Genomic DNA, 13,946 nt, shown 5'->3' on the forward strand with positions numbered 1-13,946 from the left:
TGCTTTTGGGATGCAGTGGGGGGAGGGGTTGGGCTGGGTTTGGGATGCGGTGGGGGGATGGGATGGGCTGGGCTGGTTTTGGGATGCAGTGGCGGGGAGCGGATGGGCTGGGCTGGTTTTGGGATGCAGTGGGGGGAGGGGATGGGCTGGGGTGGGTTTGGGATATGGTGGGGGGAGGGGATGGGCTGGGTTTGGGATCTGGTGGGGGGAGGGGATGAGCTGGGTTTGGGATGCAGTCGGGGGAGGGGATGGGCTGGGCTGGGTTTGGAATGCGGTGTGGGGGGTGGATGGGCAGGGTTTGGGATGCCGTGGAGGGAGGGGATGGGCTGGGCTGGTTTTGGGATGCAGTGGGGGGAGGGGATGGGTTGGTTTTGGGATGCATTGGGGGGAGGGGATGGGCTGGGCTGGTTGTGGGATGCAGTGGGGGGAGGGGATGGGCTGGGCTGGGTTTGGGATATGGTGGGGGGAGGGGATGGGCAGGGTTTGGGGTGCCGTGGAGGGAGGGGATGGGCTGAGCTCGTTTTGGGATGCAGTGTGGGGAGGGGATGGGCTGGGCTGGGTTTGGGATATGGTGGGGGGAGGGGATGGGCTGGGTTTGGGTTGCGGTGGGGGGAGTGGATGGGCTGGGCTGGTTTTGGGATGCAGTGGGGGGATGGGCTGGGCTGGTTTTGGGATGCAGTGGGGGGGAGGGGATGGGCTGATGTGGTTTTGTGATGCAGTGGGGGGAGGGGATGGGCTGGGTTTGGGATGCGGTGGGGGGAGGGGATGGGCTGGGCTGGTTTTGGGATGCAGTGGGGGGAGGGGATGGGCTGGGCTGGTTTTGGGGTGCAGTGGGGGGAGGGGATGGGCTGGTTTTGGGATGCAGTGGGCGGAGGGGATGGGCTGGGCTGGTTTTGGGATGCAGTGGGGGGAGGGGATGGGCTGTGCTGGGTTTGGGATATGGTGGGGGGAGGGGATGGTCTGGGCTGGTTTTGGGATGCAGTGGGCGGAGGGGATGGACTGGGCTGGTTTTGGGATGCAGTGGGGGGGAGGGGATGGCTTGGGCTGGTTTTGGCATGCGGGTGTCGGAGGGGATGGGCTGGGCTGGTTTTGGGATGCAGTGGGGGGGGGGGTGATGGGCTGGGCTGGTTTTGGGATGCAGTGGGGGGGAGGGGATCGGCTGGGGTGGGTTTGGGATATGGTCGGGGGAAGGGATGGGCTGGGTTTGGGATACAGTGTGGGGAGGGGATGGGCTGGGCTGGTTTTGGAATGCGGTGGGGGGAGGGAATGGGCAGGGTTTGGGATGCCGTGGAGGGAGGGGATGGGCTGGGCTGGTTTTGGGATGCAGTGGGGGGAGGGGATGGGCTGGGCTGGGTTTGGGATATGGTGGGGGGAGGGGATGGGCTGGGTTTGGGATGCAGTTGGGGGAGGGGATGGGCTGGGCAGGTTTTGGGATGCAGTGGGGGGAGGGGATGGTCTGGGCTGGTTGTGTGGTGCAGTGGGGGGAGGAGATGGGTTGGGCTGGGTTTGGGATGCAGTGGGGGGTGGGGATGGGCTGGGCTGGGTTTGGGATGCAGTTGGGGGTGGGGATGGGCTGGGCTGGGTTTGGGATGCGGTGGGGGGAGGGGGTGGGCTGGGCTGGCTTTGGGATGCAGTGGTGGGAGGGGATGGGCTGGGCTGGTTTTGGGATGCAGTTGGGGGAGGGGATGGGCTGGGTTTGGGATTCGGTGGGGGGAGGGGATGGGCTGGGCTGGTTTTGGGATGCAGTGGGGGGAGGGGATGGGCTGGGCTGGGTTTGGGGTGTGGTGGGGGGAGGGAATGGGCTGGGCTGGTTTTGGGATGCAGTGGGGAGATGGGATGGGCTGGGTTTGGGATGCGGTGGGGAGAGGGGATGGGCTGGGCTGGTTTTGGGATGCAGTGGGGAGATGGGATGGGCTGGGTTTGGGATGCGGTGGGGAGAGGGGATGGGCTGGGCTGGTTTTGGGATGCAGTGGGGAGATGGGATGGGCTGGGTTTGGGATGCGGTGGGGAGAGGGGATGGGCTGGGCTGGTTTTGGGATGCAGTGGGGAGATGGGATGGGCTGGTTTTGGGATGCTGTGGTGGGGAGGGGATGGGCTGGGCTGGTTTTGGGATGCAGTGGCGGGAGGTGATGGGCTGCGCTGGTTTTGGGATGCAGTGGGGTGGAGGGGATGGGCTGGGCTGGGTTTGGGATGCAGTCGGGGGAGGGAATGGCCTGGGCTGGTTTTGGGATGTGGTGGGGGAGGGGATGGTCTGGGCTGGTTTTGGGATGCAGTGGGGGGAGGGGATGGGCTGGGCTAGTTTTTGTATGCATTGGGGGCGAGGGAATGGGCTGGGCTGGGTTTGGGTTGCGGTGGTGGGAGGGGATGGGCTGGGCTGGGTTTGGGATGCAGTGGGGGGAGGGAATGGGCTGGTCTGTTTTTGGGATGCAGTGGGGGGAGGGGATGGGCTGGGTTTGGCATGCAGTGGGGGGAGGAGATATGCTGGGCTGGTTTTGGGATGCGGGTGTGGGAGGGGTTGGGTTGGGCTCCGTTTGGTATATGGTGGGGGGAGGGGATGGGCTGGGTTTGGGATGTGCTGGGCTGGGTTTTGGATGCAGTGGGGGGAGGGGATGGGCTGGGCTGGTTTTGGCATGCTCGGGTGGGAGGGGATGGGCTGGGCTGGTTTTGGGATGCAGTGGGGGGAGGGGACGAACTGGGCTGCTTTTGGGATGCAGTGGGGGGAGGGGTTGGGCTGGGTTTGGGATGCGGTGGGGGGAGGGGATGGGCTGCGCTGGTTTTGGGATGCTGTGGTGGGGGGCGGATGGGCTGGGCTGGTTTTGGGATGCAGTGGGGGGAGGGGATGGGCTGGGGTGGGTTTGGGATATGGTTGGGGGAGGGGATGGGCTGGGTTTGGGATGCGGTGGGGGGAGGGGATGGGCTGGGCTGGGTTTGGGATGCAGTGGGGGGAGGGGATGGGCTGGGCTGGGTTTGGAATGCGGTGGGGGGGTGGATGGGCAGGGTTTGGGATGCCGTGGAGGGAGGGGATGGGCTGGGCTGGTTTTGGGATGCAGTGGGGGGAGGGGATGGGCTGGGCTGGTTTTGGGATGCAGTGGGGGGAGGGGATGGGCTGGTTTTGGGATGCAATTGGGGGAGGGGATGGGCTGGGCTGGTTTTGGGATGCAGTGGGCGGAGGGGATGGACTGGGCTGGTTTTGGGATGCAGTGGGGGGGAGGGGATGGCTTGGGCTGGTTTTGGCATGCGGGTGTCGGAGGGGATGGGCTGGGCTGGTTTTGGGATGCAGTGGGGGGGGGGTGATGGGCTGGGCTGGTTTTGGGATGCAGTGGGGGGGAGGGGATCGGCTGGGGTGGGTTTGGGATGCAGTTGGGGGAGGGGATGGGCTGGGCTGGTTTTGTGATGCAGTGGGGGGAGGGGATGGTCTGGGCTGGTTTTGGGATCCAGTGGGGTGAGGGGATGGGCTGGGCTGGTTTAGGGATCCAGTGGGGGGAGGGGATGGGCAGGGCTGGGTTTGGGATATGGTGGGGGGAGGGGATGGGCCGGGTTTGGGATGCAGTGGGGGGAGGGGGTGGGCTGGGCTGGTTTTGGGATCCAGTTGGGGGAGGGGATGGGCTGGGCTGGTTTTGGGATGCAGTGGGGGGAAGGGGATGGGCTGGGTTTGGGATGCGGTGGGGGGAGGGGATGGGCTGTGCTGGTTTTGGGATGCAGTCGGGGGGAGGGGATGGGCTGGGCTGGTTTTGGGATCCAGTGGGGGGAGCGGATGGACTGGGCTGGTTTTGGGATCCAGTGGGGGGAGGGGATGGGCTGAGCTGGGTTTGGGATATGGTCGGGGGAGGGGATGGGCTGGGTTTGGGATTCGGTGGCGGGAGGGGATGGGCTGGGCTGGCTTTGGGATGCAGTGGCGGGAGGGGATGGGATGGGCTGGGTTTGGGGTGCGGTGGGGGGAGGGGATGGGCTGGGCTGGTTTTGGGATGCAGTGGGGGGGTGGGGATGGGCTGGGCTGGTTGTGTGGCGCAGTGGGGGGAGGGGTTGGTCTGGGCTGGGTTTGGGATGCAGTGGGGGGAGGGAATGGGCAGGGCTGGTTTTGGGATGTAGTGGGGGGATGGGATGGGCTGGGTTTTTGATGCGGTGGGGAGAGGGGATGGGCTGGGTTGGTTTTGGGATGCAGTGGGGGGAAGGGGATGGGCTGGGCTTATTTTGGCATGCGGGGGTGGGAGGGGATGGTCTGGGCTGGTTTTGGGATGCAGTGGTGGGGAGGGGATGGGCTGGGCTGGTTTTGGGATGCAGTGGGGGGGAGGGGATCGGCTGGGCTGGTTTTGGGATGCAGTGGCGGGGAGGGGATGGGCTGAGCTGGTTTTGGGATGCAGTGGCGGGAGGTGATGGGCTGCGCTGGTTTTGGGATGCAGTGGGGTGGAGGGGATGGGCTGGGTTTGGGATATGGTGGGGGGAGGGGATGGGCTGGGTTTGGGATGCGGTGGGGGGGAGGGGATCGGCTGGTGTGGTTTTGTGATGCAGTGGGGGGAGGGGATGTGCTGAGCTGGTTGTGTGGTGTAGTGTGGGGAGGGGATGGGCTGGGCTGGGTTTGGGATGCAGTCGGGGGAGGGAATGGCCTGGGCTGGTTTTGGGATGTGGTGGGGGAGGGGATGGTCTGGGCTGGTTTTGGGATGCAGTGGCGGGAGGGGATGGGCTGGGCTGGGTTTGGGATGCAGTGGGGGGAGGGGATGGGCTGGGTTTGGGATGCAGTGGGGGGAGGGGATGGGCTGGGTTTGGCATGCAGTGGGGGGAGGAGATATGCTGGGCTGGTTTTGGGATGCAGTGGGGGGGAGGGGTTGGGTTGGGCTGGGTTTGGGATATGGTGGGGGGAGGGGATGGGCTGGGTTTGGGATGGGCTGGGCTGGGTTTTGGATGCTGTGAGGGGAGGGGATGGGGTCGTTTTGGGATGCGGTGGGGGGAGAGGATGGGCTCATTTTTGGATGCAGTTGGGGGAGGGGATGGTCTGGGCTGGGTTTGGGATGCGGTGGAGGGAGGGGATGGTCTGGGCTGGGTTTGGGATGCGGTGGAGGGAGGGGATGGTCTGGGCTGGGTTTGGGATGCAGTGGGGCGAGGGGATGGGCTGGGCTGTGTTTTGGATGCAGTGGGGGGAGGGGATGGGCTGGGCTGGTTTTGGGATGCAGTGGGGGAAGGGGATGGGCTGGGCTGGTTTTGGGATGCAGTGGGGCGGAGGGGATGGGTTTGGAATGCAGTGGGGGGAGGGGAGATTATGAATGCTGAAAACGATATGGCACAGGCAAACTTACAAGTTGTCTCGGGGGTTGGTTAAAAAAAATTATGTTCAATTTTTCAAAGTTGCGAAACCTCCTCCTGCACATTGCGTAGGAATTGGCTAAAAATCTTGGAAATCTTATCAAGTCAACTTACTGTAGCTGCTTAAAAAATGTCTCTTAATAGTTTTATATGTTTTTCCCAGGTGTTCCTACATATCAAGTAATCATCAAAATAAACTACACAGCTGGGCACACTCACTGTGACTTGATGTGTCAGTCCTTGGAATTTAACTGGGGCACTTTTGAGCCTGAGTGCCATGACTCATCACTGATACAATGCCTTTTGTGTAGCAAAAGCTGACATTTCTTCAGCTCTTGATTTTAATGGTACTTGCCTGTACCAGTTCAACAAATGAATTAGAATAAGAACATAAGAACTAGGAGCAGGGTTAGGCCATCTGCCCTCTCAATCCTGCCCCGCCATTTAATAAGATCATGGCTGATCTTTTGGAGACTCAGCTCCACCTACCTGCCCACTCACCATCACCCTTAATTCCATTACTTTTGAAAAATGTATCTAGCCTTGCCTTAAAAACATTCAGTGAGGTAGCTTCAACCGCTTCACTGGGCAGGGAATTCCACAGATTCACAAGCCCTTGGGTGAAGAAGTTCCTCCTGACCTCAGTCCTACATCTACTTCTCTTTATTTTGAGGTGATGCCCAGGAATAATCTCCCTGCCTCCACTTTATCTATTCCCTTTGTAATCTTATATGTTTCTATAAGATCTCCCCTCATTCTTCTGAATTCCAATGTGTATAATCCCAGCCTACTCAGTCTCTCCTCATAATCTAACCTTCTCAACTCTGGAATCAACCAAGTGAATCCCCTCTGCACCCCCTGTACAGGCAAGTACCATTAACATCAAGAGCTGAAGAAATGTCAGCTTTTGCTACACAAAAGGCATTGTATCAATGATGAGTCATGGCATTCAGGTCAAAATTGCCCCAGTTAAATTCCAAAGACTTATATATCAATTTTTTACCATTTAAAACATAGTCCATTTTGTTGTTATTCCTACCAAAATGGATAACCACACACTTATCAACATTGTACTCCATTTGCCAGACCTTTACCCACTCACTTAGACTATCTATATCCCTCTGCAGACTTTCAGTGTCTCCTGCACACTCTGCTTGACTATTCACCTTAGTGTCATCTGCAAATTTTGACACACCACACTTAATCCCCAGCTCCAAATTGTCTACATAATTTGCAAATAATTGAGGTCCCAACACTGATCCCTGAGGCACACTACTAGCCACTGATCGCCAACCAGAAAAACACCCATTTACCCCTACTCTTTTCTTTCGACTGGTCAACCAATCCTCTATCCATGCCAATATATTACCTGTAATACCATGCAACTTTATCTTGTGTAGCAGCCTTTGGTGTGACACCTTGTCAAATGCCTTCTGGAAATCCAGATACACCATATCCACAGGTTCCTCATTATCCACCACGCAAGCAATGTCCTCAAAGAATTCTATCAAATTAGTTAAACATGACCTACCCTTCATGAACCCATGCTGGGGATGGGACAATTTATATCCAGACATCTTGCTATTTCTTTCTTAATGATAGTTTCAAGCATTTTCCCCACTACCAAAGTTAAGCTAACTGGCCCATAGTTTTCTGCTTTTTTGTCTACTTCCTTTTTTAAACAGTGGCGTCACATTAGCTGTTTTACAATCTATGGAACCACCCCAGAGTCCAGTGAATTTTGGTAAATAATTACTAGTTTTTGTACCCTGGGATGCATTTCATCAGGGCCAGGAGACTTGTCTGCCTTTAGCCCCATTAGCTTGCCCAGCACTGCCTGCTTAGTGATAATGATAGTTTCTAGGTCGTCACCTGCTATAACATCCTTGCCAAAAGTTTTCGGCATGTTATTGTGCTTTCCACTGTGAAGACCGACACGAAATAACTGTTTAATGTCTCGGCCATTTCCTCATTCCCAGTTATTAAGTTGGCCTTCTCATCCTTTAAAGGACCAGTGTCTACCTTCACCACTCTTTTACGATTTACATATTTAAAGAAATGTTTGCTGCCTGTTTTGATTTAACTTTTTTTGTGGCTTTCTGTTGGCCTTTAAAGATTTCCCAGTCTACCAGTTTCCCACTATTCTTTGCTTTTTGTATGTGTTTTTTTTTTCAATCTGATACTTTCCTTTATTTCCTTAGACATCCATGGCTGGCTCTCTCTTTTCCCACAGTTCTTCCTTATCACTGGAATATACTTCTGCTGAGCAGAGTGAAAAATCGTTTTGAAAGTCCTCCACTGTTCCTCAGTTGAACCCACAATAAAGTTTTTGCTCCCATTTTACCCTACCTAACTCCTCCCTCATCCCATCATAGTAACCTTTGTTTAAGCAAAGGACATTGGTACTGGATTTGACCTTCTCACGCTCCATCTGTATTTTAAATCCGACCACACTGTGATTGCTCCTTCCGAGAGGATCCCTAACTGTGAGATCATTAATTATTCCTGTCTCATTACACAGGACTAGATCTAGGATAGCTTGTTCCTCATAGGCTCCATTACATATTGTTCAAGGAAATTATCATGGATGCATTCTATGAACCCCTCCTCACGGCTGCCATGACTGACCTGGTTTGACCAATCGATATGTAGATTAAAATCCCCCATGATTAGATTAGGTTCCCTACAGTGTGGAAACAGGCCCTTCGGCCCAACCGGTCCACACCATCTTTTGAAGCATCCCGCCCGGACCCATTGCCCTATAACCCACTCACCCCTGAACATACAGGCAATTTAGCATGGCCAATCCACCTAGCCTGCACATCTTTGGACTGTGGGAGGAAATGGAGCACCCGGAGGAAACCCACGCAGACACAGGGAGTGAATGATAATTGCAGTATCATTTTTACATGCATTAGCTGTTTCTATGTTTATTGCCCGCCCCACCACGATGTCATTATACCTATCAGAGACTTCTTCTCCCTGCTATTCCTAATTACCACCCACATGGATTCAACCTTTTGTTCAGTAGAACCTATATCGTCTCTCACTACCACCCTGATATCATCCTCAAAAATCAGAGCGACACCACCTCCCTTACCTTCCTGTCTGTCTTTCCGAACAGTTTGATACCGCTGGATATTTAACTCCCAGTCATGACCATCCTGCCACCATGTCTCTGTAATGGCCACTAAATCATACCCATTTGCCATGATTTGTACCGTCAGCTCATCCACATTGTTTCGAATGCTCCAAGCATTCAGATGAAGTGCTCTTATGCCACTTTTTGCACCTTTCTTTTGGGTCTTATCACCTCCATTACTAACAGCTCTTGAGTTCTCCTTCCCTTTAACATTTTTTCCTAATTTTCAATGGAGTTGAAGCTTCCTCTTCACCTGCTAACCTGCTGTTTTGCCTTACCTGAGGAAGAGTCACTGAACCTGAAACAGTTACTCTGATTTTTTTTTCACAGGTGCTGCCAGACCTGCTGAGCTTTTCCAGCAACTTTGTTTTCGTTGAAAGTTTGTTGTTTTGTCTGAAAAACTTCTAAAACTTGAACAATTTTAATGGACCTCTTAACTCATGATCATGGAACAAAATGTACAGAACCCAATGGATTCATTTGGGGGAACCTCCAGGAGCAAATAATAAAAAAATCCAATAGAATAATACAGGCACTAGAGATTTGAAACAACACAAGGAGAGGGATAGAGACCTGTCTTGGCTTGCGGCTTTCAGGAGATCAGAGTGCAGCTATCTACTTTTCTGTGACAAACCGCAGCTTAACTAAAAAGCTGTTATTAGACGATAATAGTAAGAACCGCAGATGCTGGAGTCGGAGATAACACTGTGTGGAGCTGGAGGAACACAGCAGAGCAGGCAGCATCAGAGAAGCAGGAAAGTTGACATTTTGGGTCAGGTCCCCCGATGATGCTTGGCATGCTGCATTCCTTCAGCTCCACACTGTGTTACTAGGCAGTTTTTCTTTTTAATTCATGGATACCTATGGTTATAGAGATGGACAGCCGACCCTTCAGTCCAACTTCTTCATGCCAACTAGATATACTAAATTAATTTAGGATGTTTGCCAGCATTTCGCTAAGCCCTTCCTATTCACATACCCATCTGAATGTATTTTAAATGTTGTAATTGTTCCAGCGTCCAGTAACGACTTCCTCTGACAGTTCATTCCATACACACACCACCTGCTGCATGAAAAAGTTGCCCCTTAAATCTCTTAAAACTTTCCCCTCCCACCTTATCCCTCTAGTTTTGGACTCCCCTACCCTGGGGAAAAGACCTTGGCTATTCACCCTATCCATGCCCCTCACAATTTTATGAGCCTCTTAAGGTCCTCTCATGGTGCTAATGTCTCAAATTCAGTTTCTCCAAAACTTAAATAGAAAAATGTAAAATAGGAGCAGGAATAGGCTTCATAATGATTGTGGTTTGTGGCTGACCCTCTATCTCAATCCTCTACTCATACACTCCTTCCGTATCCCTTGACGCCTTTAGCCTCAACAAATCTATTTTTTTCTTAAATACTTGGCCCCCACAGTCTTCTTCAGTCACTCACTCACAACTTGTCTAAATTGCCCTGGAGTGTCTTTACAATCTCCTCACCTCCCACACTTCCTTCCTATTTTGTGTCATGAACAAACTTGGGAATGCTAATTTTGACTCCTTTACCCAAGTGTTGGTCATTTTGTGAATAGCTAGGGCTTAAGCACTGATACCCACAGTATTCCCACTTGTCACCCACCGATTTCCATTCGGAAAAAGATCAATTTATCCTTATTCTCTATTTCCTATTAACTAATTCTCAATCCATGTCAGTATATTACCCCCAATTCCATGTGTTTTGATTTTCAGCATCAAAATGTTTCTGAAAATTGGAAAGGAGGAACGGAATAAATTAGTATCAGAGAAAAATATAGTGTTGGAGAAATGAGAGTGACTGAAAGCTGATAAATCCCCAGGGCCCGATAATTCCAATCCCAGGGTGCTACAGAAGTTGATCATGGAGATAGTTGGTGTGTTAGTTGACATCATCCAAAATTCTATAGATTATGAAATAGTCGGAACAGATTAAAGGGTGCCAAAAGTATCATCACTGTTTAAAAACGACAGAGGAGAATTACAAAACTGTCAGCCTATCAGCAGTAGAAGGTAAAAGGCTGAAGTTTATTGTAAAGCACGTGACATTTTCAGTTAGAAAATACCAGCAGCATTACAGAAAACTCAACATCAATTTGTGAAAAAGCTGTGTTTGACATATCTACCGGGTTTTTTTTAGAAGATACAATTATTAGGATAGAAGAGGGCATACTGAACATTTTCTTTCAAGAGCATAAACATTGTAAACATATTCCTAGGGTGTGGTCAAGGAAGTACCTTAAGGAGGTAGGTGTTCTGCCCCATTGGAATAATGTTCAATCCACAGTTAATTCTCACACCAGCTCTGTTTAAGCCACTTTCTGGAAGTCCAGTCAGAATAACACCTTCATACGTGTAAACAGTCATCATACCTTCGGTAAAAGTAGGTTCTGCAAAATTAAAATAGCAGTAAAAGACCAGCAACAAAGCCTGCTGAATGAAGCTGTCGTTGTAAAACTGAACTGACAGAAGTGGTACTTACCATATTTTTGACTGCCTAGAAAGAGAAATGAAGAACATGAATTTAATATCAAATATCAGATTCGAAAATGAGAAAGATGGATACAAAAATAGTGTATCACAAACAGTGGTGGGAACTCACCTACAACGCATACAATCAGCATGAAAATAATGGCCCTCATGTCGACAGTCAAATGAGATTTTAGGAACTCTGGCTTGTGATATATAAGTTTAATTCAACACCACCTGACTATGTTAATTTGTTGAGTATCTGACTTCTTGTGGATCACAGGGTCAAATTCTACTTGGAACTGTACAATTTGGTTAGAAAATATCATCGATCTGATGGAGATCAAATATAATGGCACAGGTTATGGTGACCTGTAGTCTTCACTGAGACAACAAATATGTGGTACATGTTTGTTTAATCAAGCTTCTCTGTTGACTGACTAGGTTGAGTATGGCTAAAGAATATTAGTGTGGACTTGTGAAGGGCAGTCACTGCTGACTAACTGAAAACTATGGAAAATAGGTATTAATTTTGGGAAGATTGCAATGCTTTCTTAATAGTAAGGAGACCAGGAGGTTTTCGGCAAAGTGACTTAGGAGTCTATGTATGCAATTGTAGTTAAAGTACAGTTACAAAATTAAAGTTTAACATTTGTTGCGTTGCAGGGTAGCTGTAATTTAAAAGTAGTTCATCACCATGTCTGTCCTGCCTGGCAGATTGCAGTTAGGCTTCCTGTTAGAATCCAAGAACTCACCACTAGGTACCTGGTCCTTTAGGTAATACTTGTATGTATAGGTGTGATGCTGGAAAAGCACAGCAGGTCAGACAGCATCAGAGGAGCAGGTAAGTCAGCATTTTGGGCTGAATGCTGTGCTTTTCCAGCCTCACACCTATAGACTCTGACATCCAGCATCTGCAGTCCTTATTATCTCCAAGTAATACTTGTGTTGGGCTGATCTTCTAGCTTATTACGCCTCTATGGTTGTGAGTGACAACAATTACGCAAAATATACTTAATTGTCCAAAGCTGGAGATCTACTGATTAAAGGCTCAGTCCCCAGTTGCACTACAGATCTTTTTTTTAATTACCCTTGTACTTCAAATACACATCAGCCATGATCTAACAGATTGCAAAACAGGCTCAAGGGAGAGCACAATCTCCTCTCATTCCCATGTACCTACATTATGTTTAGTTCAAACTAACACATCCTTATCACAACCTTTAGATACCAATAGCACTAAAGTAGCTGCATTTTGATTGTACTAAAACAAAAACTGGAGTAAGAAAGGAACATTTGAAATTCAATGTTACACACTCCAGCAATCAAAATGAATTCCCCACAGTTCTGGGGGCTACCATTGACTAGAAACTGAACTGGACTAAATGTAGTGGCTACAAGAGCAGGTCAGAGGCTAGGAAACCTGCGATGTGTAGCTCACCTCCTCACTCCCCAAAGCCTGTACACCATCTACAAGGCACTAGTCAGGGGCTTGATGGAATTCTCTCCATTTGCCTGGATGAGTGCAGCTCCAACAAGACTCAGGAAGCTCGACACCACCCAGGACACAGAAGCCTGTTGATTGTCACCACATCAACATGCCTGAATGAATAATAAAAGTTCTCTATTAGCAGGGACACAGGGAGGAATTCCTCTGTAAGGTTTTGGAGTAGATATGTAGCTCGGGTTGTGAGTGTTGAGTTTGTTGAGGTTGGTTGGCTCGCTGAGCTGGAATTCCTCAGATCTGAAACTTTTACATGCCCCATCGAAAGAATATCAACAGTGCACCACTCCCCATTTCACGCAGTCTACACTGGGAGTATCAGTCTGTATTGTTTGCTTCAATCCAGGGAGTAAAGATTCACCCACAACCTTTTGCCTCAGTGGCATGGGGCTGAATATGTCATGGGGCTGTTATAACTGAGAGGAGAGAACGCGAAGTAGCAGATGTTTATGTAACATCTTGGAAATGTAGCAAGGAGACAGGGCCACAATTTTGCATGCTAGCAGTTTACAGAGGGCAATGAAGATGAATACATAGAAACATTGAAGCTAGGAACAGAAATAGGCCATTTGGCCCTTTGATCCTGCTCCACCATTCAATATGATCATGGCCGATCCTCTATTTCAATTTCATATGCCAATTTTCTCCCCATACCTTTGATAAGTTTAAAACCTACAAAAGTATCTATCTCTTTCTTGAATACATTCAGTGGCTTGGCCTCCTGTTGCACAGAATTCCAGATTCCCTTCCCTCTGAGTGGAGAAATGTTTCTGTGTCTCAGTCCCAAATGATGAACCCCATATCCTGAGACTGTGTCCCTGGTTCCAGACTCCCAACCAGGGAAAACATCCTCCTTATGACTGGTCTGTCCAGCCCTGTTAGAATTTTATGCATTTGAATCAGATCCTCTCTCATCCTTCTAAAATTCCAACCAATCTCTCCTCATGGACAGTGCTACCATCCCCGGTATCAGCCCAGTGAACCTTTGCTGCACTCACTCTATGACAGTACATCCAAAACTGCACACAGTTCTCCAAGTGTGGTCTCACCAAGGCCCTTGTAACTGCAGTAAGCTATCGCCTCTGCATTCCAATCCTGTTGCAATGAAGACCAACGTACCATTTGGTTTTCTAATTGCTTGCTGGATCTGCCTGTCTACTTTCATTGACTGGTGCACAAGGACCCCCAGATCCCTTGGTATGTCCACATTTCCTAATATATAACCATATAAATATGCTCTACCTCTAAATTTTGCACTGAAGTGTATAACTTTAAACATAGCCACATTGTGATATATCTACCGTGTATTTGTCCACTCACACAACTTGCCTCAGGCATTTTGAAGCCCCTGTTCATCCTCCTCACAACTCACAATCCTGCACAGCCTTGTGACATCAGTAAACTTGGCAATGTTACATTTGGTTCTCTCATCCAGGTCCAAGCTCTGGCCATTGAGATACTCCATCAGTGTCATCACCTGCCACTCAGAAAAAGACCATTTATTCCTACTCTCTGTTTC

The 13,946-nt window shown here is 50.5% G+C and overlaps 1 protein-coding gene across 1 annotated transcript in view; it reads right to left on the minus strand.

The window, feature by feature from the left end:
* Nucleotides 1-11,096, minus strand: part of LOC125456372 (vitellogenin-like) — a 201,883-nt gene extending 190,787 nt beyond the window's left edge. The window contains exons 1-3 of the mRNA XM_059647698.1: nt 11,057-11,096; nt 10,937-10,951; nt 10,693-10,844 (exon numbers count right to left, since the gene is read on the minus strand). Of these exons, the coding sequence (XP_059503681.1) occupies nt 10,693-10,844; nt 10,937-10,951; nt 11,057-11,096 (207 nt within the window). The remainder of the gene's footprint in view (nt 1-10,692; nt 10,845-10,936; nt 10,952-11,056) is intronic.
* Nucleotides 11,097-13,946: the final 2,850 nt, after the last annotated feature.

This window comes from Stegostoma tigrinum, chromosome 8, assembly GCF_030684315.1.
Source record: "Stegostoma tigrinum isolate sSteTig4 chromosome 8, sSteTig4.hap1, whole genome shotgun sequence".
NCBI classification, from domain to species: Eukaryota; Metazoa; Chordata; class Chondrichthyes; order Orectolobiformes; family Stegostomatidae; genus Stegostoma; species Stegostoma tigrinum.